The 23,930-nt window shown below is 42.2% G+C and overlaps 1 protein-coding gene across 1 annotated transcript in view; it reads left to right on the plus strand.

Annotated features, from left to right (window-relative positions):
• LOC103599862 (transcription factor COE2-like) overlaps positions 1 to 16,945 on the plus strand; it is a 77,532-nt gene extending 60,587 nt beyond the window's left edge. The window contains exons 9-10 of the mRNA XM_008584041.1: positions 4,320 to 4,487; positions 16,842 to 16,945. Of these exons, the coding sequence (XP_008582263.1) occupies positions 4,320 to 4,487; positions 16,842 to 16,945 (272 nt within the window). The remainder of the gene's footprint in view (positions 1 to 4,319; positions 4,488 to 16,841) is intronic.
• The last annotated feature ends 6,985 nt before the right edge of the window (positions 16,946 to 23,930 follow it).

Genomic DNA, 23,930 nt, shown 5'->3' on the forward strand with positions numbered 1-23,930 from the left:
CCTCAAGATCAATGTGGCAAAAGCTCCATAAAATCCTTCAGTGACACAGACCTGAGTCCAAAGAATGGAGAACAGATATTAGGAGTGAGGTTTGCTTTTAAAAGTTAACTACACTCATCGAGTATTTCCTAGGAATTTGAGAATTTCTTAGTCTCTTTGCTTTTTTTTTTTTTCTTTTTGTATCAGAGGGATTAACAGGCAACTTTGTTTACAGGCAGTGGAGACTTAAATCAAAAAAGAAAAAAAGAAAAATTAACATCTTTCAGGAAAGCTATTATGCCCATTGTTAAGGATTGTATTCTTTCTTACCAAAGAAATAGAGATTTTCCAACTTTAAATTTTAATAGCTTTTACTGGTCTCTCCTACATCAAAAGTAATACAGGTTCAGTGTAGAAAAATTTTAAAACATGGACAAGGAAAAGAAATCTAAGGACATTCAAAATCCCATCAACAAGAGATACCATTGTTAAAATTTATATGTACATCATATGCTTTTAGACTTTTGTATTTTTAAAAATAAAAGTGGGTTCAATGTACATGTTTTTTTTTTTTTTTTCCTTTTTGTCTTTTTTCGTGTCCGGCAACGGATCGCAACCCTCAGTGTCGCGCCCATACCGGACCAGGACCGGCAACGGGATCGCAACCCCCGGCGCCGCGTCCGCACCTCGCTCAGCCAGTGAGCAGGAACCGGTCTGCATGTGGGATCTGAACCCTCAGCGCCGCATCCGCACCTCGCTCAGCCAGTGAGCAGGAACCGGTCTGCATGTGGGATCTGAACCCTCGGCGGGAGCGCCGCCGCGCTCCCAAGCGGCGCACTATAGCAGTGCGCCACCGGGCCGGCCCTCAATGTACATGTTATTTAATGTGCTTTTTTCATCTGAGGATGTATGTCTTCACAGGTGATTAAGTATTCTTCTCCAACATTCATTTTAATGTTTGCATAGTATTCTATTGTAGGGACTTAATAGAGTTTACCCTGTTGTGTGTCACTTATGTTATTTCCCAATTTTTCATTACTATAAAAATGCCCTTGGATCTGTTATTTTTGGCACATTCAGGATTATCTCCTTGGGATTAATTTCTGGAGATTAAATTAGTAGGTCAAAGGATATGCACATTTTAAAATATTTTGATGTGTATTGCTGTAGTCCCTCCAGAGAAGTTAATTCTCCCCTCAGAAAAGGAAGAGTAAATATTTTATTATCTTGTTATATTTTCTTAATCTTTATCAGTTTACTAAGTGGAAAATAACATATTTTGGTGGTTTTAATGAATATTTTATTACTAATGAACTTGAGTGTTTCTATATGGGTCTCGGTTATTTTCATTTTTCCTTTTGTGACTTTACTTTTTGTGTCCTTTACACATTCTTCTATTGGGGTGTTCTCCTTTTTCTAATTAATTTGTTAAAATGCATTAGCTATTGAGGATATGAACATATCTAAATAACTATTGCAAATATTTTTCTTATTATCTCATTTGTTTTTTTGTGCGTGTATTAACAGAAGTTTTCTATTATGCAGCAAATCTATCTTGTGAACCTCTATTTAGGCTTTGGGGTTGAAAGGATTATACGAATTATATAACCTTCCTAATTTTTCTACTAGCGCTTTTAAAACTTTGTTTTTATGCATAACTCTTTAATCTACTTAGATTTACTTTGATATTTAACATGAGGAAGTACTCTAAATTTAGTCTCCAAATGGTTAGTGTATTTTTCCATGCATTTATTGCTCCACTAATATAAAATGTCACCTTTATTAAGTATTAATTCTCATATATACCCCGGTCTGTTTCTGGACTCCGTTTTGCTCCAAAGATTTGTCTGCCTATTTCTGTGCTAGCATAACACTGATTTCATTGATGTAGATTTATTATAATTTTGATATCACTTCATATAAATGCCTGCCTTAAAAAGATTTTTTTTAGGGCCGGCCCGGTGGCGCACTGCTACAGTGCGCCGCTTGGGAGTGCGGCGGCGCTCCCGCCGAGGGTTCGGATCCCACATACAGACCGGCCGCTCACTGGCTGAGCGAGGTGTGGGCGCAACACCGAGGGTTGTGATCCCGTTGCCGTTGCCGGTCCCGGTCCGGTGCGGGCGCGACACTGAGGGTTGCGATCTGTTGCCGGTCACGAAAAAAGACAAAAAGGAAAAAAAAAAAGATTTTTTTTAAACAAAACTTTCTGGATCTTATAGTGTTGTTTTTTGAAACACATAAACATAGACATTGGGTTTGATAAAATACACTAATTACAATTCCTTTTAGGATTTTTATTATAGTTGTATTCAATTTTAAATTAATTTGGATGTAATTTGGTATTTTAATAAAATGTAAAAAAATATTTTAAATGGGTGTGTGTTTATCCAACTCTGCAACAAGTCTTTTATGTCACTTAGTAAAGCGTGGGGTGACTCCTTATCCATTGAGAGGCAATCATATTTGATCTGATGAGCCCCACCTTAGGTTGAGATCTGTTATAAGAAAAACAGTATTTGTAAAAGTGAGTCATGCTGCATATAAATGGAATTGAATGTGTGTGAGAATGCCTAATTCACATTATAAAACCTCCTCTGTCGTGGTATACGAGGGGAGACACAGCTATCACAGACACAGAAACCAAGAGGCCCTTCTGGGGCATGGATCACGTACTTTAGCAGAGATTGGACTGCAGTCAGAATTAGGATCTCCTGAGTCTCAGATGGTTTTTTGGCTTCTAATTCTACGCCTTAGAGAACGGGGAGAGTTGTTTTTTGTTTTTCTGTTTCATTGCTGCTAAAACCAAAGGCTAGAAGGGGAGATTTTTGCTTGGAACTATGAATAAGACCCACTTGTAACCCTTAACTCTGTATCCTCTCTCATTTTAGTGAATTAGCCCAATTTCTTATTCATTTACATCTTCAAGTATTACATGAGATTCTTCCGGGACCCTATCCTACTTTCCAGTTTGTTTTCTTTTTATTCATGTTACTTGAGGAAAGACAGAGATGTACTCAGATGCTTCCCTCTGCATCGCTCTTTGTCAGGACTACCTAAAAATAACTTTTGAGAGAAAACTCTTGTTTTGAAGTCTTTGGTTTGTAGTTCTGCCATAAAAGACATCGTACTAGAGGTGTGCTGTGTGATCGCTTTATGCATGCGATTGAGTGAGCACAGCCCAAAGTATATTTTTATAGGACAGGACATCAGAACATCTGACCTTCAATTCACCTTGTACTTCGTCTTTCAATTATGAGTCCCGCTCATGACCTCGCTTTCAAACTTTACTTCACGGGGTAGCTGTTTTCCTGCAGATATGAAGCAGGAGTTTGCATGGCCAGCCTTTATCCTGGGCTTTGCCATCAGACATCAACAATTCTTTCACCAAGCCAAGCAACTTGGACAGTTCAGAATTCTAGGAATTATACTAAAATGAGTCACTAAAACTTGACCTTAGACTATAAGGGGCTATATCTAAGATTGTTTTTTCCCTTGTGAACTCTAGTTTATCCCTTTCTCAAGCAAGTTGAACATAGAAGATGAAATTATTTTCTTACATGATGTGACTCGGTGGAGTATCCCACATTAAGAGGTGGGGCACTCCACTGTGTAAATTGCCTTTATTTTTCTTGGAAATTATAACGCTTAGCTTTTGGCTTCCCATAACTCATTTTAATGTTAATATCATGACTACTGGTGTTTTCTTCTAAACATTATGTTGGGGGAGGCAGACTTGCAGCTTTATTTCCTAGGAGCACTGAAAATACAGGGAGAGGGAGGCAATCTTCTAAATGTGAATAAACTTTTACACTTAATGAGGATGTGGCATCTCAGAGAAGATGTTAACCCTGCAGATCAAACCTCCGGAGCCCTGGGAGTTGCCAGGCAGGTGGCAGGAACAGGGCTCCCAGACAGGACTTGTTTTTAGGGTGAAAAAGAGGTTTCCTTTGCTGGGTAGATTTGATTTTTTCAGGCACGTTTGTCTTGGTCTTCTCCTCTTTCCAGGCTTCTACTCATGAACCGAGACCTCTCTCAACATCACCTCCCGCCGATGCCTTCCCGATGCTCCCAGACAGGAGGGCAAACCGTGTCTCCTCAGCATCGTGGGTGTTGTGCTAATAGGGTCGTTACCAGCTTAGCTGTTTGATGTGCTATTCTTGCCTCTGAACGGGGTGGGAATTTTGTCTTGTGTAACTTATTCTTAATCTCTGGCATCTGGAACATTGCTTGGAAATTAATAATTGCTCCATAAATGAATGTCCCCATGTGCATATTGAGGACAGATCTGAATGTCTCGGTGAGTCCCCTTGCTAAAAGAGGATTGTGTGTTTGCTTTCCAGTTATGTCGTCGAGTCCCACCGTTGGATCTTCCAGTACATCCTCCATCCTCCCGTTTTCCTCTTCGGTATTTCCTGCTGTCAAGCAGAAGAGTGCCTTTGCCCCTGTCATCAGGCCCCAAGGCTCACCTTCACCTGCCTGCTCCAGTGGCAATGGAAACGGATTCAGAGGTAAGTGGAGGTACCACCTTGGGAGTGAGCACGATCCCTGTGCCACAGGCCCAGCAGAGTAAGAGTGGTGGTGCATGCTTTTATAGCTCTGGCCATCTGCCTGCAAAGAGGTGCTTTGGTGTTTTCATCATGGGACATGGATGGCTTATCCCACGGGGCTAGTGCTCCACCTAAAAGCAAGATGGGAGAATTACTTTGTGGGGTAGCTGTGCAGGGCACAGAATTAACAGTGGTAAAGCCATACGACACTCGCGGAGTGTTTGGACTCCCCATTCCTTTGTGTCCACAAAGCCATTCCACTGTTTCTCAGAAGGAGCCTGCTCACCCTGCAGGATGCCACATGTGGTAACTGCTCACCTGGCTGCTCACACAGTCCACAGCCACGTGGACAGGTCCACAGGGCCACCAGTGAGTTCTGAGCATTCTGGTTACACGTTTGCCAAATGGACAGCAGGTGCCTGCTCAGGGGAGGGGTGGGGAAGACAGAGAAAAAGGCCTTCTGTGGCTAAGAGCAAAAATTAATATCACCTGTCAAAGCCATTTCTGAGCAATGTCCTACAACAGAATGTGACATGACGTAACACGAAGGTGGTGAGTACAGGAGCATCTGAGCGTCTCACCATGTGTGGGAGTGGCTGACAGCGGAAGAGCAGGTCGGGAACTGCTGGGCACAAGGCTCCCCAGCGACCCATGTTATGTTAGGCTGCTCCTCGCATCTGGACATGAAAACATTCATGACAAGCAGGGTTGGATAAGACCAAAAAGGGCAGAGGTCCGGTTAACCCTTCATGGACCAGAGCCTCTGAGGTCAGAGAGCTTGCTGGGCAGCTCTGGATGGGCTGTGCTGTCCTGGGGCGGCACCTGACTGGTAGCTTGATAATAATGTATGGGTTCCTAATCCTTTGCGGACACCTGCGAGGGGTCACTATCCAGTGGTGGTTGTGCAGACCTCTGGGAGGTGTATTAGGTTCCTGTTCCATCCTACCACTAGAGATGATGGCATCTCCTCCAAGTCAAGTGACTTGACAGAGACACTGTTAAAACCAGAACCCAACACTCAAAGGAGTCGCTGAAAATTCTTTTACTTCTAGCTAGACAAAGCATCTGGATCTACATGCCTCCCAACATGTGGGTCATTGGAAACATCTCTATATTTGATAGAACTTTTTTTTTCGTTTCCATCCAGATGTTTAATCCACCTGCCCTGTCACTCGTCAAAGACTAGTGGTTTCCACCCCCTGTTAGGGGCCTGCTCAGAACTTTTTTCTTAGTGGCTTCATCTCCAGACAGGCAGTAATGATGTTACCTCCTCTTTCTAAGTTCTCTGGTTTTTTTCATGGACCTTAAACCAAGTGGTGGCCAAACAAGTGTCATGGGGAGAATGTGGAGTGAGAGGGACAGGAAAGACCAAGACTAAGGACGATACTCCTCCACATTGGCATGGGAGGAAGACAGGAAGGACTTGGCCCTTTCCTCCTTTCTGGAAATTCAGCAAATATGTTCAGCTTTACTTTAAGGAAAACAGTCCTCCTCCTCCTCCACCTGCCACGCCTCTCACCTCCTCCCTTGCAGTGCACTGAATTTGGGGAAGCAGATCTGGGTGTCTCAGATCTTCCCTGTCTGTTCTGGCCAGGGAGACTCACTCATAGAGTCTGCCTGGCTCCCAGTCTACAGGGACACCAGGACAGATTTTGCAGCGGCTCCCCCGGCCTGCAGTCCCCACCCTGCCTCTTGGTACGTACCCAAGACTCCCTGCCGTGTTACTGAAAGGGGAGAAAGAAAAGGAAACAAATACGTGTCAGTGTAAGGTTGTAGCCTAAGAAAAAATTGCAGAGAACTATGAAACTGTGAAGTGGTGTGTAGAGAAATAGAACTTCCAGGGGAGCCCTTGGAAGAACGCTAGACTCGACTTCACCTGGCGTGTGCTGGGGTTCTAGCTCTGCGCTTTCTAGCCGTGTGAATCCGTGCAAGCCATTGGCATCTCAGAGCCTCAGTTTTCTAGTCTGTTAGATGGGAAAGTTGGTAGCCATCGCCAGAGGTCGTGAATGAACTGTGTGAAGAACTGAGCGAGGTACAGGACATCTCACCCGGCCTGGCTGGGAGAAGGCTGAGCTGACAGCTTCTGAGCTCTGGCCTCCTGCTCGTCCCCATTTGGGACCAGGTGAATGGAAGTCACTGTCCAGCGTTGGGAGGTGCCCCAGAGACACACACACAGGGAAACCGAGCGGACACTTCATGCATTATTCACAGTCACTGGATGAAGGAATCCTGGCGTCAGGGCCTGAGGAGCTCCATCTCTTTACAGACGGGCCATGGAAGGGTGGAAGTATGTTGAGGTATCTGGCTGCTCGCAGGCCGAAGAGAGGCTCTTCTCTAGACTGTTGGAAGGTGAGGTGGCCCTCATCGTGTTCAGAGGGCACGTGCACCCAACACTACTGAGCTGAGTGCTTTACATGAATCACCTGCTTCAAGTCATGCCATTGTCACCGTTTCCAGTTAAGCGGATTGCCCAAGGCCACATGACATCTCACTGATGACTTGGACCCAGAGGCCTGGGCGTCAGAGCCTGTGCTCTGAGAGTCTCCAGGGACAATGATAGTGAAATTCTGCCACTCTTCCCCCTTCAGCTATTCCTACTTGTCCCCAGGACCAAGGGGTGATGGCTGCTTTCCCATGAAATGCCAAGGGTAATATGCAATTAAATGGTCAAAGTGCAGTTAAGCATCCCTCTCCCCCAGTGAAAATGCTTGCCTTTTCTCCAGTTAATGTCTGCTTTCTTTCCATCTCTTGGCCATGGTTTCTATGAGCAGAATATCCCGGCCACCATCTAGCAGACATGCAGCCCACCCTGTGCAGAAAGCAGATCTAGAAAGAAGGGAAATAGCCGAAATCTGTTGTTCTCTGGCAGGTGGGGGTCTTGTTCTTTGAGCAGCTCTGCCCTTCCAGAAGATCCTTAGAAAGGGGTTGAGGAGTTTTAAATGTCATGGACAAGTTAAAGTTGAGATCATGAATCAGAATTCTACTGCCAGAGAGTGATACGTGCGGCAGTCCTCGTCCCACCGGCTATCTCATTTATCAGGCATTTACCATTGATGAATATAGATTATCAAGATAATATTATACACTGTGTGTCTGATTTATTTTCCAGCTCCCTCCAGGAAAAAAAAAATTTTTTTAAAAATAAAAAAAAAACAATCCTTCTACATGCTGGGATAATTACTAGGGCTGCTATATCTCCAAATCATCAGGGAGTGTCCAGAATTGAACCGCCTTTATTGAAAAGTTACATCGATTCAATATATAGTAATACAGGCAAAAATAATTAAGGCCTTGCTAGCTGTGTAAGACCTTAATCCAGATCTCACAAACATTCAATAAAGGCTGTATAGGCAGGGAAATAGATGGCTGACAATTTTGCCCGAGAGGACTAGCTGGTGTGGAGAAAAGGGGAAGAAAGAGAGATGGGTTGAAGGAAGCAGAGAGAATATTGGCCATTTGCTTGTAAGCTTAGTAAGCACTATTTTTAGTGAGCAGAACACTTCTTCTATGATATTTGATGCAATGCAGACAGTAAAACTGAAAGAATCAAATTCCAGATATGGTTTGAAGTTTTGATGCAAGGAAACTATCCTGCCATTTTCCAAGGATGTGAAAATTCTATAGGCTCATCATCTGAAATCTGAGACCAGAGGAACATGTTTTGCTGTGTGATTTTTCCACATTGTGCTGGAGCTGCTTAATTTCCCATATCAAGGGAACTTGGACGTGATTCCACCCAGGCAGGCACTGTCCGCCTCCTCATGACTAGATGGAGGGGGCATTGGTTGCCACACTTGGGTAGGGGTTGAAGAGTGGGGAATGGGGTGACTTCCAAATTAGGAACTAAATCAAGTCNAAATAAATGACTTTAATATGACTTTTTTTTTGTTCCTTTTTGTCTTTTTTCATGACTGGTAATGGGATTGCAACCCTCGGTGTCCTGCCCGCACAATGCTCAACCAGTGAGTGGACCAGTCTCTATATGGGATCCGAAACCCCGGCGGGAGTGCCGCCGCGCTCCCAAGCATTGCACTCTACCGAGTGCGCCACCAGGCCGGCCCTTAATATGACTTTTTAAGGGAAAAAAGATCTACTTTCCATCCAGACTTATTTAGATTGCCAGTAAGGATGTCATTTTTTTTCCAGGTCAGGATTCCCCTTGTAGACTTGTTGGCATCACAGTATAGTCTATACACAGACTAGGTTCTGGGTTTATGGTTGAGATTCTAACATTAGAAATGGATACAGCCATCATGGAAAACATCCTTAGTTCATGTGAGCCCATTTGAGAGGACTTCACTACATCTGCATCCCTTCACTTGGTCTCATTGTTATGTACCCACACCTATCCAGCCCCAACTATCTAATCCATTCTGGAATTACCCAATATGACCCATATTATTTCTACAAACATGAGAATCCAAGGTTTTAGAAACCTGGCGTGCCTCTAACTATGGCTGACAGTCCCTTGTAGTCCGGGCTTAAAGCTCCAAAGTACACAGAAATACATGAGGAGAAGATCCTCAGTGAAAGGTCTGGTGGAGGGGGCAGAGCGTGTGAAGGACCAATGAACATCACTGTCCGAAAGCAGAGGCAGAACTAAGTGACGCGTGTTTAGAACTGGAGTGGAGCCAATCCAACAGAAGGAAACGTTTTTTTAAGTAGCATCGCTTTTAGAATCTGTGAATTCTGCTCTTGTGTGAAGACGAGTGCAGAACTGTCTTCAAGATGATTGTAGAATTTGTGGGTAGCTTTACACCGAAAAATGTGTGTAACTAAATACCAGGCATCCTTGACCAATCAGCTAGAACCTTGGCAGCAACAGATCTATTTAATTGTACAAATGTGTGTAAGGATTATTTTTTAGTGGACTAATAAATTAAAAACAAAGCTACTCTGTCCTCTTTAGTCATTGAACCATTCCCGTTCCAGGTTATTTTTGTGCCACTTGGAATATGAGTATTTCTATAGGTAACTACAAATTCTATCCTATCTTTGTAAGAGGAGCTGTGTAAGATTTTTCATTTAAAGGGACAATTTATGTCATTATTTATCTCATTTTTTGTTATAGTGTTGTAATTCTCCCGTTTTTCTTTGCACATTTCAATATGCATGGTTTTAAAACCATTATCTTCTCTACCTTTTGTACAGTAAGGTCTCATTTTCAAACTGTATAGTTTCATTTTATTGTTTTGCTTTGTCAGTTATATACAGTATAAAGTTGCTATGCACAGAGCTTTTTGTAAAGACAGCTTTTTTTGTTTACCGTTTTTAATGGTCTTACTTATGAAAGAATATCTTGTTTGTAAAATGAATACGTCTACTTCAGTTTTAAACTTTAAATTATCCTAACAAAAAAATAAAATTTTTGTACTGTAAAAACGATTGGACCTTTGCTTCCCCCCCTCCCCCGAAGTAGGAGAAATTCAGTTTGGTGTTTGCTCTTAACTTTTGGGGATTTTCTATAAACTGCTGGTTCCTGAGCTCTCACTGAGGAAATACTATCGCTTTTGCTTACTTGGAAAGTGTATTAAGGTATTCACGTGGGGGAGAAAATACGTATGACTTTAGTTCATTTTTCTTTTCTTTTTTTTTTTTTTTTCGTGTTCGGCAACGGATCACAACCCTCAGTGTCACGCCTGTACCGGACCGGGACCGGCAACGGGATCGCAGCCCTCAGTGTTGCACCCGCACCTCGCTCAGCCAGTGAGCGGGAACCGGTCTGTATGTGGGATCCGAACCCTCGGCGGGAGCGCCACCACACTCCCAAGCGGCGCACTGTAGCAGTGCGCAACCGGGCCGGCCCCTAGTTCATTTTTCTGTATGTGTTTATCAATACATCCATCTGGCCAAATTCCTCCATAAAGAACTTAAAAATCAAAGGATCCTATTTACTGTGTTGGGTTTCGGCTGAACAGAATTCTTGAGGTAGGTGGTCATTTGGTCAGTCTACTTTGGATTTGCCTGTTGAACACCTGTTCTAACCTGATCTTCAGAAACTGGGTGAAGAGTTGGACACTGGAACACAAACACTTGATGCCCATATTAAATCATAGGAAAGGAGTGAGACACAGGCCCATGGAAAGAAATAATACCCATACAGGAAGATGTGAAGGACTGTAAGAAGCTCAGAGAAGACAGCCATCCCAGAGGGTTGGACTGGTCAGAGAAGGTTCCACAGGGAAGGCAGGGCTGGACTGGGCCTCCAAAAAACCGTGGGAATTTTGTATTGGAGGTTGGTAGTGAGTACTCCATAAGGGAAGAAAAACATTAATGAAGACATGTGAATGACTCTTGAAGCACATTTAGGAGAATTTGGTCATAAACATGATTTTCAACCACAGCACTCACAAGTCTACTTATCATTGGATTTTCTCATTTCTCTCTATGAGAGTAGAGATGTCTTCAAACCACATAAATTGCCTTCCTTATGTAAGTGGATGAGATGCCATTTCTAAATGCTAAACTGAGAAAGCAAACGGTATTTTTGCTTTTCTCAGTGAAGACCAGCTCTCCGCCTCGAACACTGTTCCCTTCATCTCTGCATGGCTGGCGCCTTCTCGTCCTTTGGGCCTGGTTGTAAATACTGTTTACTCAGGAGACCCATGTGCTGATCTCCAATGATGCAGGTTCTCTGCTTATTCTCTGTAATTTAACTATGTTTGTGTCCTTGTCATAATTTGTGTTCATTTGTTTGTTCCCTTGTTGGTGGTCTGCCTCCCCTGTAGACTGAAGGCTCATAAGGACAGGGACCCAGCTCTACCCTGCCAGTGCAGAGGGAGCTGATCTGCCACCAGGGTTAGGAAATGACATCACTTGGAGAATCCACTCCTTAGGGACCATCTCACCAGTCAACTAACCAAAAAATTATGACCTGTCTATAACACAATGCAATTGGTTGTTTAACAAACACATGAAGCTCAAAATGGGAGGGAATTGGAGGTGAAGAGACCTCTGTCTGGTAGCCAGTTGGGCAGGTTGCTTTGTGCCTTGGCCCTGGAACTTATCCCATGTGGAATCTCCTGCTCAGATGGAATTCTAGAACCAGAATCTGGACCTTTTAGAGGAATGTACATTCCATCCCTCTTCTAGATATGACACGATTTGTTAACCACACACTTGGACCTCAAGAAGCCTTTGGTGCATTTGCCAAACAGTGAGAAGTTCAGAATGGCTGCAGGGTATCAAATATGAGGGTGATGAAATTTGAAACTTGAAGAATTAGGAGGGACTGTGTTCTAAAGGACCTTGTTCATTATGCCAAGAAGTTCAGACTTCATTCATAGGACTCTCCTGTAGGTAATAGAACACTACTAAAGGAACTTATGTCAAGGAGTGACATGATCAACTCTGTGTTTTAGAAAAATCAAGATAACTGTAGTGTGGATTATGGATTAGAGACAGTAGGTATTGGAGGCAAAGAGGCCAATTAGGCAAGGGCCAAAAGACAGCTGATAAGCACCAGTGTGCTGGACCACTGTTTGTGACTTGTATCTATTCTGACTGGTCACCTGTGCCATACCGATTGTTAAATGTTTTTAAATTGCTCCTGCAATTAGGAGACGATTGCAATAGCCCAGATGAGAATGACTCATACCTGAACTGGGGCTTGGCAATAAAGATGGGAAGGAGAAGAAAGATTTGAGAGAAAGCTTTATGGTTTGGCAGGACTTATTGACTAGTTAGATGTCAAAGTAAGGAGGAGGGGGCAACTAGGATAACTCGCACTTTGCTAGTTAGACAATCAGATTTTGTAGATGAAGTAGGAAATACAGAGGGGCATATGTTGGGGGAATGGAAAGAGAGAATGATTTTATTTCATTTTTATTTATTTTATTTTTTTATTGGAACATAGTTGATTGTACATATCTGTGGGGCACGGCATTGAATATTAATACACGTGCAATATATGATGCTCAAATCAGGATAATTAGTATATTCCGCATTATAGAATATAATCAGTTTTTGTGGCCCTTTGCCAATTCCTCCCTTACCTCAAGAATGACTTTAAATTGGGACACATCTGCTACCATTTCTCCTTTCCCTTTGTGCTTAGCTGAAAATTGTTTTCCAGCAGTTTATTTAAGAAGGACTTGGGAGAATTATGCTTCTTGGTTCATGGATATTGAAAAAAGATTGCTCTATTTTTATTTGAATGGCTGTTTGGCTGAGTATTAAATTTCTGCAGTTACACTTTATTTGAGGACTTCATAGGGTTTTTTGCTTTTGATGATTTTTAGCTATCTTCTAGTGTTGAATGTTGCTGTGGACATGTCTGAGGCCAAGCCTTTGTTTCTTATGCCCCTCTGTTATTCCAGTTATATAAGCAAGACAATCCTGTAATTTATTGTATAAATCATGACACTTTTTGAGCGGGAAGAAGGATACAATAAATAATCATCCCTGCCTAGAAAACAGATGTAATCTGGAACTATCCCATGGCCACTCTATTTAGAAGTGATTTGATCTTTTTGTCTGTCTGCCCAAAGGAGTCTTTCTTTACATTCAGAGCCCAGTATCTTTACCAGGATATGTCTTGGTGTTGATTGTTCTGTGTCATTTATTTCCCCTGGGATAGTGTTCTCTTTCGATGTATAGATTCAAGCCTTCTTTTATTTCTGGAAACTTTTCTTTAATTACAACATTAAAATACATTCTCTGTTCCTTCATCCTGGTTCTTCTTGCCAGAGACACCAGTTATACCTATGTTGGATCTCTAGTCTCCATCATACATACCTATCACGTTTTCTCTAATCACTCTTAACTCTTGGTACATGTGTATGGCCGTTTTTCTCTCTTCTTCTTTATGTTCCTTCTAATGTGGCTTTAATTTCTCAAATGGTTTTATTTTTTTCTCTCACTATTTTCATAAGCTGTGCCAGCTGATAGCCCACTCTTTTCTATGGTATTGCTTATTTTCATTGAACTATTGCATCTCTGTGTGAGCTACTGTTTTCTAGAGAAAGTGTTCTTTTCCTGTTAGTATTGTTATGGAAATGAGCTTGATCAGAATTACCATCAACTCCATGAAAACTTTTTTTTCTGGTGAGTGCTCTTCCCCTATCTTTTCCCCTCCCTTTTCCCCATCCTATTATATGTATATAAATCATATTTTGATACCTTTTTGATAATATTCATCTTTGATTGAAGTGAGTTTTTTCTGGATCAGCTATTTGCCAGAAATTTGAGAGGGAAGGGTCTAGGGTTATGTACCAGGTTAGCAGGAGTTTTTATTTTAGAGATGTGTGTGTGTGTCTTTATGAGAAAGGACAGAGGGAGAGAAAAAGAGAGAGAAAAGGAGAGAGAGATTGACTGCTTTTAGATTTCACTTCTTGTTGGGCAAAATAAACCATCATTTGTGCAGTTCCTCACAATTCAGACTGTTCTTCCTCACCGACTGACAGCTTCTTACACACCTGGCTTGTCTGGGTAATGCTCTCCTTCAGTTCTGCCTCCTGTGCTTATCTCTCTGCCAAATGGGGTCTAGAGATATGTCTGCAATCAAACCACACGCTCGTTCCAATTGTTTCAAACAGAGGCTGTTTGTTCGGGCCCTCGAGACAGTCCCCTTGTGTCCCCCTAGCTTTGTCTGACATTAGCAGTGAAGCGTTCTTTTGCAGTCTTTACATGTTCCTGTGTGATTTCCACTGCCACTCCCATCCCTTTCTCGTAAATGGTAATTTGAGGTGACCTAGTTTCATCAAAGATAAAATTCATGCTCCTCTTTCTCCTTTCTCTATTTTCTTTTGAGTGATTCTGAGAGGAAATTGGTGGAAAAGGTCTTACAATGGCATTTTAGTCTGGATGCCTTTGTACTCTCTGCATTGCACCATGGTAATGCAAGAAAAAAGGAGAACTACCTTGTGCTATAAATACCTTCATTCTACCAACACATACCAGCTTACCTTTGACCTTGCAGATTATCCTTCATAACCAGCTCTGTGGCCCAGCTCAGTGGCTCCCTTCTTCACTTTCTCCATTGGATTTTGCCAAACTCAAATAATAAGATATGGGTAATTTCCAAAGCAACAGAAGTGATTTTCCAATTAGAATTTGTTATAATGAACAATACACAAAAAGGGATTCACTTCCTGGCTCTTGGAAATCTGTTGAAATGGCACATGAACTGTCACACCATTGGTAGTATTGAAAGGAGTATCTTTTGGTTATTCCCCTAAAACTGATCCTGCTTTGAAGAGCAAAGTCTTATTTTCCATAAATTTTATGAACAGAACACAGTGTGATAAAATGGAAATATCTGGGATTTAAAGGTCTGGATTCAAATTCAAGTTCTACCCTTCTTAGCTATGTAATCTTGAATAAATTATCTCATTGAGTCTTAGTCTTCTCAAGTGCAAAACAAAGACCATAACAACTACATACATGTGTATATACGTATATGTGTGTATACATACACACGCATATATACATAGTTATTAGGATTAAATGAAAAAATATGTGCACCTTAGAGAATGTAAGCTCAGTGAAGATTGAATGGGGTGGGAGTCCTGCTACTTCACTGCTGTATTCCCAGCTCCTAAAATAGGACTTGGTACAAACAGGCACTCAATAAAAAATTAACACCTGAAACATCAAATTGTACTCCATAAATGTGTACAATTGCAATGTGTCCGTTAAAAAAATTAAATTTAAAAAGAACATTTTAACAGTTGAATGGATACGTACAAAGCCTATAGTGATAGAGGCTCAGTAAATTCAACAACAAAGCTTCAGCATGGGTTTTTAGGGTCCTACAGACTCAGTTTGAAGCCCAGCTTTTCCACTTGCCAGTACAAGGAGGCAAAAGCTCCAAAGCTCAGCATTCTTGGCTCATCATCTTTGAAAGAGCAGAACATCAGCACCTGGTCCTGCCTGGGATCAGTTAACATCTTCCTCTCAGTGGCCCAGCCGCTTATCCAACAGGTGCTAAGAAGGGAGGTGGTCAGCCACGGGGTTCACTCCAGTTGGTTTATGGTTGACAGAGTGAGTAGCAATGGGATCATTATTTGGCCATGGAAACCCTTTGATCCAACAGTAAAAATTAGGGTAGAACAATAGGCGCCATGCCCAGAAAATAGTTCTCAAGTACTCAGCGTGCTGGGGAGGGAGTGGTTCACTCAGGAGAAGCCACAGTCCCAGTTCTTGGTAAGTGAGGATAAAAAAGGATAAACCATGTGTCCTGACCACCCATCTATGTTTTCTTCCATTAAAAGTTAACAAGAATTTTTTGTCATAGACTAGAACATCTGGTGCATCGTGGCTATGACTTCTGAAGACAAAGTAAGCATTGTTTTCAATTCCAGATTTTTGCAGATATGTTTGTTTGAACCCATGGAAAATTGCTTTTATAACAGGAATGAGACCAAAATGACTTTTAATACCAAATTCAAATATTTACCACTTCTGAACTGAGCAAGAGCAGAATATTGCATAGAACGCTAAGTGCCTCAAAGGGAACTACATAAATTTTAAACATTAGGGTCATTAAATAGTAACAACACTCACTGATAATAATAACGGCAATGAGTAATACGGTAAAAATGCTAAACTGCCATTGTCTGTACTGTGGTGTAGCAGGATGAGTGTGAGCATTGGAAACTGGCAGGCCTGAGTTCAAGTCCCACCTCCACCCCTTACCATAACTGTACAATTATCAGAAAGTTCTCTTTCCTAGCTGCAATTTCCCCATCTGTAAAAATGGCAGTCAAAGAAACCTTTATGCCAAGATGTTTTTCTTCCAAGATTGTTGTGAGGCTTAAATAAAATAATAAATGCAAAAGTGGCAGACCTAATAAGAGGTCAGCTCTACCCATTCTTGTTTCTTTCCCTTTAGCCTGGGATAAAAATAAACGTGTTTATCTGGAAAGTCACCCATCACTCCTTCCTTACAACTCCTCCCTGGCAGCACTGAAAATGGGATTATGAATTAGTCTGTGTTTGTGAAACAGTTAGAAGATGTAAGTGCTGAGTATAGAACAGCATCATTTACATCACAATACATGAGCTGGCTGCTCCTCCAAGTGCATCCATGTAAGGCTGTCCTAATAGATGTGTTTCTGTCATTTGAAAATCAATGTGGGAGTCTTTGGAAAAGGCATGTGTCTGCCTGCCATGCTACCATCAGTCCTGTGCAGTAGGCAGGCATAACAGATAATCCTCTGATAGCCATGGCACTGAGAAACCAATGAAAGGAGGTCAGAAGTTTATCTCATTGAAATCTACAAATAACCCTACATTCCCTCTAGCAACAACGTTTTACCAATGAGAAGCGTAGCTGACCCATTTTGGTTTCACATTGTCTCCTTGCCTGGGCAGATCTTGCAATACGGGAATGGAAGAAGAAATCAACTCCACGTAGACAAAAGCAGTGTTCCTCAAGCCAGGTTCACAGACCTCTGCACGAGGAGTGTGAGGACTGACGGGGGAGTTGGGAGTTGTGAATCCCCAACACTGATTTCTAATACTTGGTTCTCCTCTGCTCCTGGTCACATAGGAATATTGCACGTTCCTGTGTTATTTCAGCAAAACAACATCATCCATCACTGTAAATTAATATTGTTAATATTGAATTTATTGATTTTGTGGTTTTGATTGTTTTTAGTTTGTGAATTATTTTTATGAAAACAAGCATATGTAATAGCATGAGAATTTGATCTTAAAGTTTAGTTTTGTGAAAATTTTAACACAATTACAGATGCTCCTTGACTTACAATGGGGTTATGTCCTGATAAGCCCATCTTAAGTTGAAAATATCTTAAGTCAAAAGTGTGTCTTCTACTTATGATATTTTCCATTTACAATGGGTTTTCTGGACACGACCCCATCACAAGTGGGGAGTCTATTGAATATGCGTCACTTTTGCACCATCCTAAAGTCAAAAGATTGTGTTGAAACATTGTAAGTCAAGGAACATTTGTATGATATAAACAAATTAAGAAACACTATGGCCCTTTAAGAATTTTTTGTTATTTTTTCTTAATTATAAATTCTTAATTTCTAAATATATTACTCAAATTTGAGGAGCACTGACTATGGGAATGGAAAAGGGGAGGAAATGATTTGGTAATTTACAAATTGGGTCATCATTCCTTGAATAAGCAAGACTTGGCTGCATGTTAATTCTTGTGTTCTGTAATTCTGCATCAATAAAAGAAATCTCCATGTATTATTCCAGTATTTCATTTTTACCTCTGAATTTTGTTCATATCCACAAATCCCAGCCAAGGGCCTATTAAATAATTGTCCCCACATGTAACATTTTCCCGGTGATGTTTTCCTTTCCTTGGTCCCAAGAAATATAGAAGTGTGTTTCTAATTATTAGCAGAACCACCTGGTAACTGCACTGTATCGTCTCAATATGACTCATTTAGTATACAGTTTGGTAGAACTCAGTCACATTTGATGCCATCCAAGAAAAATCAGTTGCTACAATGACCTCACATAGCACAAGCTTACCTATAACTAAAGTGATCATATTTTGTAAGCCAACAATCAGAACTTATGACTTGACAAGTATAAATATATCTGAAATTGGGATTGTCCTGGAAAATCCAGGACATACAGATTTCCATGGCACAAGCTGCAAAAATCACCTACTAAGTGATGCTCTGGTAACTTTACGATCTTATTTTTGGGAACTTAAAGCAACTGCTTCTTGTCTCTGCTGTCCTTATATTTGCACATATGAGCAGAGGCCCAAGAATTTATAACTTCCCTGAATTCACTGAGTATGCAACAGGTGGGCACAGAAAATAACCAGCTATTCTGGGAAACTTATGCCTGGCTTTGCAGGGAAACCAAAAAGAAATCTCTTCCTGCATAATGAGAATTTTACAAAATTGGCCCTTTCTTTAGGTTTTGTAGGATTGGTCAGTAGTAGAGGAGGGTGTCCAGAAGACCAAAGAAATTCTCATGCATCAGGCTTTTTCTTCTATGTTGAATCATAGGGAAAGGACAGGGGGGGTTGTTCCTTTGTGAGAGCTCAGGAGACATGATGGAAGGCGTCAGCTCTTGGGAAATGCCAGCAGCACATGCAGCCTCACCTTGACATTCATGGGGTGGCAGAAGCAGCAGTTGGAGGAGGTGGGGAAGGAACGAAGGAGACACGAAGCCATAGGCAAAATGCTCTAGGTGTCACGTAGAGGCGCTGGGCTGCTTCTGCATCTTCGAGCACTGTGTTGGCAGGAGAAACACGAGAGGGAATAAATCTGGGAAGGATACGCTTGCCAGCACATTCTAACCTGGTTTTCTAAAAACTAAGGATTCCAACAATGATAACAAAGGAAACTACATAAATGCTATTGCTTTTTTGTGGTGTCCTTTCTCAAGCATGGTGGAAATGTTACGATTCTCACATCCCAGCCAAGCTCCCTGCACTTGGGACCTTCACGAGGCATTCCTTCACCCTGGCAAGGCTTAGTCACATGCATGTGGTACTGAGTCAGGCTCTTTAAAGCCCATGGTGCAGGGGATGTCTGAAGCAAGCAGCAGGGCTGCCATGGAAGGACTTAGAATCGAAAGGATTATTTTCTTGGCTTCTCTGAGACTCTACTCCCTGTTCTGCAAAATGGGCCAACTCCTCCTTACCTCAAAGGGATGTGGTAAGAATGAAACAAAATGACCCCTCTAAACACAGAGGAGAGCAGGACTTGATATGTATCAGCAGCAGTTAGTTCTTGAATGTGAATCAAGGAATCAGACCCTGTGAGAGAGTGATTGTTTTTCAGTTCCAGAATATTGATAAATAATAGATAATCAGTAGGCAATGATGCAAAAGCCTTGCTAAAATTTGTTAGAAGAACTGAAGAATTCAACTAGAGAGGTATCTAGTCCCTTTCTCTCTGATGACCTTCATGGCAAAAAAGAGACATAAAAAGGGAAAAATGTTTAAAATCCTGGGACAATGGAACTATTCTAAAATTAGATTGTGATGATGGTGGCACTTTAGAAAGTAGACTAAAACTATTAAACCGTGCTGCAGTGAGTGAGTTTTGTGTGTCAACTCGGCTAGGCCATAGCACCGGCTTACTAAATCCCATACTAATCCAGCTGTTGCTGTGAAGTATTTTGTAGTTGTGGTTCATCTACAATCAGTTGACTTTAAGTAAAGGAGATGACCCTCAATAATCTGGGTGAGCCTCATTCAATCAGTTGAAGGCCTTAAGAGCAAACACTGTGGTTTCCAGGAGAAATTCTGTCTCAAGACTGTAGTTTCAACTCCTGCCTGAGTGTCCAGCCTGCTGGCCTGACCTAAAGGTTTCAGACTGGCCAGCCCCCACCATTATGGGAGCCATTCTTTACAATAAACTTACGTTTAATAAATTAAATACACACGCACACACACACACACACAGACACACTCTGTTGGTTTTGTTTCTCTGGGGAGCCCTGAAAAACATGTATGCTTAAAACAAGAGAATTTTATTATATATAAATTATATCTCAACAAACTGGGTTTTTTTTTAGCTACATACTGTACAATTTCATTTATATAAAATTCTAGAAACTGCAAGTGAATCTACAGTGACAGAAAGCAGACCAGTGGTTGCCAGGGGACGAGGGGAAGATTACAAATGGCTTGGGGACCTCCTGAGGGGGACGGATATGTTCACTTGATCGTGGTGCTGATGCATGGGTGTCTACACATGCCAAAACTTGTCAAAGGGTGCACTTTGACTGTGCGTGTTTATTATGTGCCAATTACATCTGAACAGGTATTGTGTTTTTGTTTTTTTGTTTTTTCCTTAAAGAGGCAAAAAAGAGACACAGAAAGATAAATACAAGGGCTGAGTGCAGACGGGAGCTGTGTTGCCTGTTCCCCTTCATTCTGTCCCCACCCTGGTGTCCTCAGGCTGTGCAAAGACTAGAGGATGGAAAGGAAGACCCTGCGCCCAGAGAGACCCAGGCCCATGCTGGAGGACTCCACAGGTGCCCATTCCTCTTCCAACTCAAGTGAAGATGCCAGCAAGGATCTGTCCCCTGTACACACAGTGAGCCCATACATTACTGGAGATAAAATAGGAAAACCGTGAAAGCCAGCCTACTGTCATCAAAAAGAACATGGACAGAAACAGTGTCATGGCGTCCTTGCTTATGTGCACCAAGGAATTCATTTTTATCTTGGAGCCGATGTTTTCTTGGAAAGGAGTGAGATACAGAGCATCTGTCCACTCTCTATAGCACAAGCACAGCTGGCCGGAGAACATGAGCTTCCAGAATCAACCGAGACGTAAAACCCTAGGGTCAGTAGAAAGAGCTGTCTCCCTCTCACCGCAAGACGTGTGAGCAACAAGCATTTTGATATCAAATGGGGTTGACCAAACTTCTCTAACTGCTCAGGCTCAGAACCTCGAGCAAGTATGTTGGCAAAGGCCTAGGAAAAGCACCCAGGAGCATCCCGGGATAGACAAGGAGGACAGCACAGACAGACAGGAGAGGAACAGCCGAATGCAGCAATCGAGGAAAAGAAATTTGGTCACAATGAGCACAGAGACCATCCTCTTATCTGTACTTCCTAAGAGTAATGGTGAACAGGAGGTGGGACTTAATATCAGAAGCCACCATAGGTATTTATAGCCAGTGACTGACTAGACGTCCACTCAACTGTGTGGCTGCAGCCGTTCCTAGCTATGCTTTTCTTGTCCACATGATGTTTGGGAGTTTAAAACCATTTGAGGTGTTTTTGTAGATACTACAGAACTATTTCAAATGAGACTCTGGTGCCCAGAGTAAGCCAACGAGGAAGCATGAGTGAGCTCCTGGGGACAGCCTGGTGCTCTCTGGGCAGGTCACAGTCAGGTGGGGATGATTTTTTTTTTAAGCCTTAAACAACAGAAATGTATTTGCTCACAGTTCTGGAGCCTGGAAGTCTGAGACCAAGGTGTGGCAGGGTTGGTTTCCTCTGAGGCTTTGCTCCATAGCTTGCAGGTGGCCGCCCTTTCCATCTGTCCACACATGGTCTCTTCTCTGTCCTCATGCATCCCTGGTCCACGTGGGGATTTAAGTCCCTGCCCACAGAGGAGGGTGTTGAGTTTGTGTGTGTGAACGACAGCGCCGGAAGCAGAGAAGTTCATGTGAGTTTGTTCACGGACATTTGGGCTGTGGAAAAATGACTTGATTTTTCTGAGCACATTCTGTCATCTGTAAAATGAGCCCAAGTGACTAGCTCATGGGGTTGTGGGTAGGAGGAAACGAGAGAATGTGACAGTTTGTGGGAATGTGCTCTATGAACTGTGAGGCCAGGACAAACGTGCTGGGGATGCCCGGAGAAGTGGACGCTCCACGTGGTGCTCAGGGCTTTGCTGCCCACAGAAAAGGTGGCCCATGGGGTGGGAGAGGCATGAACCAGGGCACTGTCCTGTCTAGGAAAGATGTCACAGACCTGGCGCTGTGTGCATTGCTGTTATTTGTGAGAACCATGGGCCTGTTTCATTTTACTTCATTTAAAAAAATAGGATTCAAATATCTTTAATTTTTTACTGTTAAAAAATAAATCAGCCCAAAGAGCCTCCCAAACTTAGCCTCTCACACTCCTACCAAGCCCATAATCGGCTTTCGCTGTCCGTGTTTACAAGTGACTTGACTGAGGCTTTGTTTCATTTTACTTCATTTAAAAAAATAGGATTCAAATATCTTTAATTTTTTACTGTTAAAAAGTAAATCAGCCCAAAGAGCCTCCCAAACTTAGCCTCTCATACTCCTACCAAGCCCATAATCGGCTTTCGCTGTCCGTGTTTACAAGTGACTTGACTGAGGCTCAGACAGGTTAGGAATGTTGCCAGATGTCTAAGAGCCAGGCGGTGGCAGAGCTAGAATCTAACCCTGTCTCTAATTCACTTAGTTTCCCATTTTAATTTTAAAATAATATAAGCAAGATATATATATTTTTAATTTAAACATTTAAAAAAATAAGATTATTGTTTTCCTGTACAAGAGTCAAGCTGGGCCTTGGAAATGAAAGAAAGAATGGAGAGAACTTGGAAAAGCTTGGGAAGGATGTGGCCAAAAGGAACAACATCCTGGGAAAGAAAACAAAACTTTTCCTGACAGGGTAAGAAAATGGAAGAATCTGTTCACTGGATGGTGAGTTCCACTGGGGCCGGGAAATGTCTCTTACAACTTCTCTCTGTAGTCTGCTAATCATTTTAGTCTGAAAAAGGAAAGGTCAAGGGTGTATAATGAATTACAACCTCCAAGAATTGTGCATCATGGAATCAGAGGGGAGTGGGGATGAAAAGACAGTTTATGCTCATGATGTCAGAATGAGAAGGAAAGTTCTAGAATGCATTTGAAATTTCTTTTCTTTCTTTCTCTCTCTCTTTCTTTCTTCTTTCCTTCCTGTTGTCTAAATTGGGTGTGAGCCACTTGAACACACCACCAAGGACACAAACCCTCTTTTTTCAGAGACCTCAAAAAGAATGCTCGGGTGCCCAAGCTTCAAAAGAGTGGACAGCAGGTCCGCGGTCCTGGGCAGCCTCTCAAAGTAGCTCACAGTCTGAAAAGCCAGTGATGCTTGTGACTTTGCCAATATCAAAAGCCCAATTCCAACTTGACTTTGCAGGCTAAAATGACTTCTCCATCCATGGTAAGTCTTGCAAGTACCCAGAGGATTCCAGAGTCATGGCTAAACCACCAGGAAGACCAGGAAGAGCTTTTCAATATCATTCGAGGCTTTGTGGGAAAGCAAATGTTGAGCCCATAATAGATGCTTTCTGATCCTTCTCACACTATGTCTGGCCTCCTAAGGATTGGTCCTATTACGTTTTTAAAAATAGCTCAGAAGTAATTTGAACTGGCTACAGGATAAAAAAAAAAATCTACCTGAATACATTCCACTTGTCCCTATCAGCCAGAGACCAGGAGTAGCAGCCGTTTCCTGGAGCTAATTTTCGGCATTAGGGTTTATCAGAACCTAAATTCCGCTGTAATAAATGATGAAACAGCAGCCACTCTCTCAGCCACTTATTTGGGCAACCAGGGAATTGGCAGACGAGTTAAAAATGTCCACTGGTGACAACACACAGCTGCTGAGGTGCAAAGATCTGAGACTCTAATCAGCCCAGGTTGTATAAGTAGCACTGTCTCATTATCTCTGCTTGGGGGACAGGGTTCACGGCAGCTGGGGCTGCTCAGGGTGTCAACAGAATAGCTAATGGGAAGTTGACACACTTAGAAGAGAGGAAGCAGGTGACCCTATGCCCCTTCCAACCTTGAAGAAGAATACAGACTGAGAGCAGCCCCTGCCCGCAGCTTTTCCTGCATGAGGCAGTGTCAACAGCAAATGTTACTCCTTTTCTGGATTTAGGAAAAATGGTTCTTTAACAACGACATCCAGGGCCTCCTATGGCATCCATTGCAACGTTCTCCCGGGAACTTCATATTCTTTCCAACATTCTGAAGACAGT

The sequence above is a fragment of the Galeopterus variegatus genome, unplaced genomic scaffold (assembly GCF_000696425.1).
Source record: "Galeopterus variegatus unplaced genomic scaffold, G_variegatus-3.0.2 Scaffold3130, whole genome shotgun sequence".
In the NCBI taxonomy this organism is placed as follows: Eukaryota; Metazoa; Chordata; class Mammalia; order Dermoptera; family Cynocephalidae; genus Galeopterus; species Galeopterus variegatus.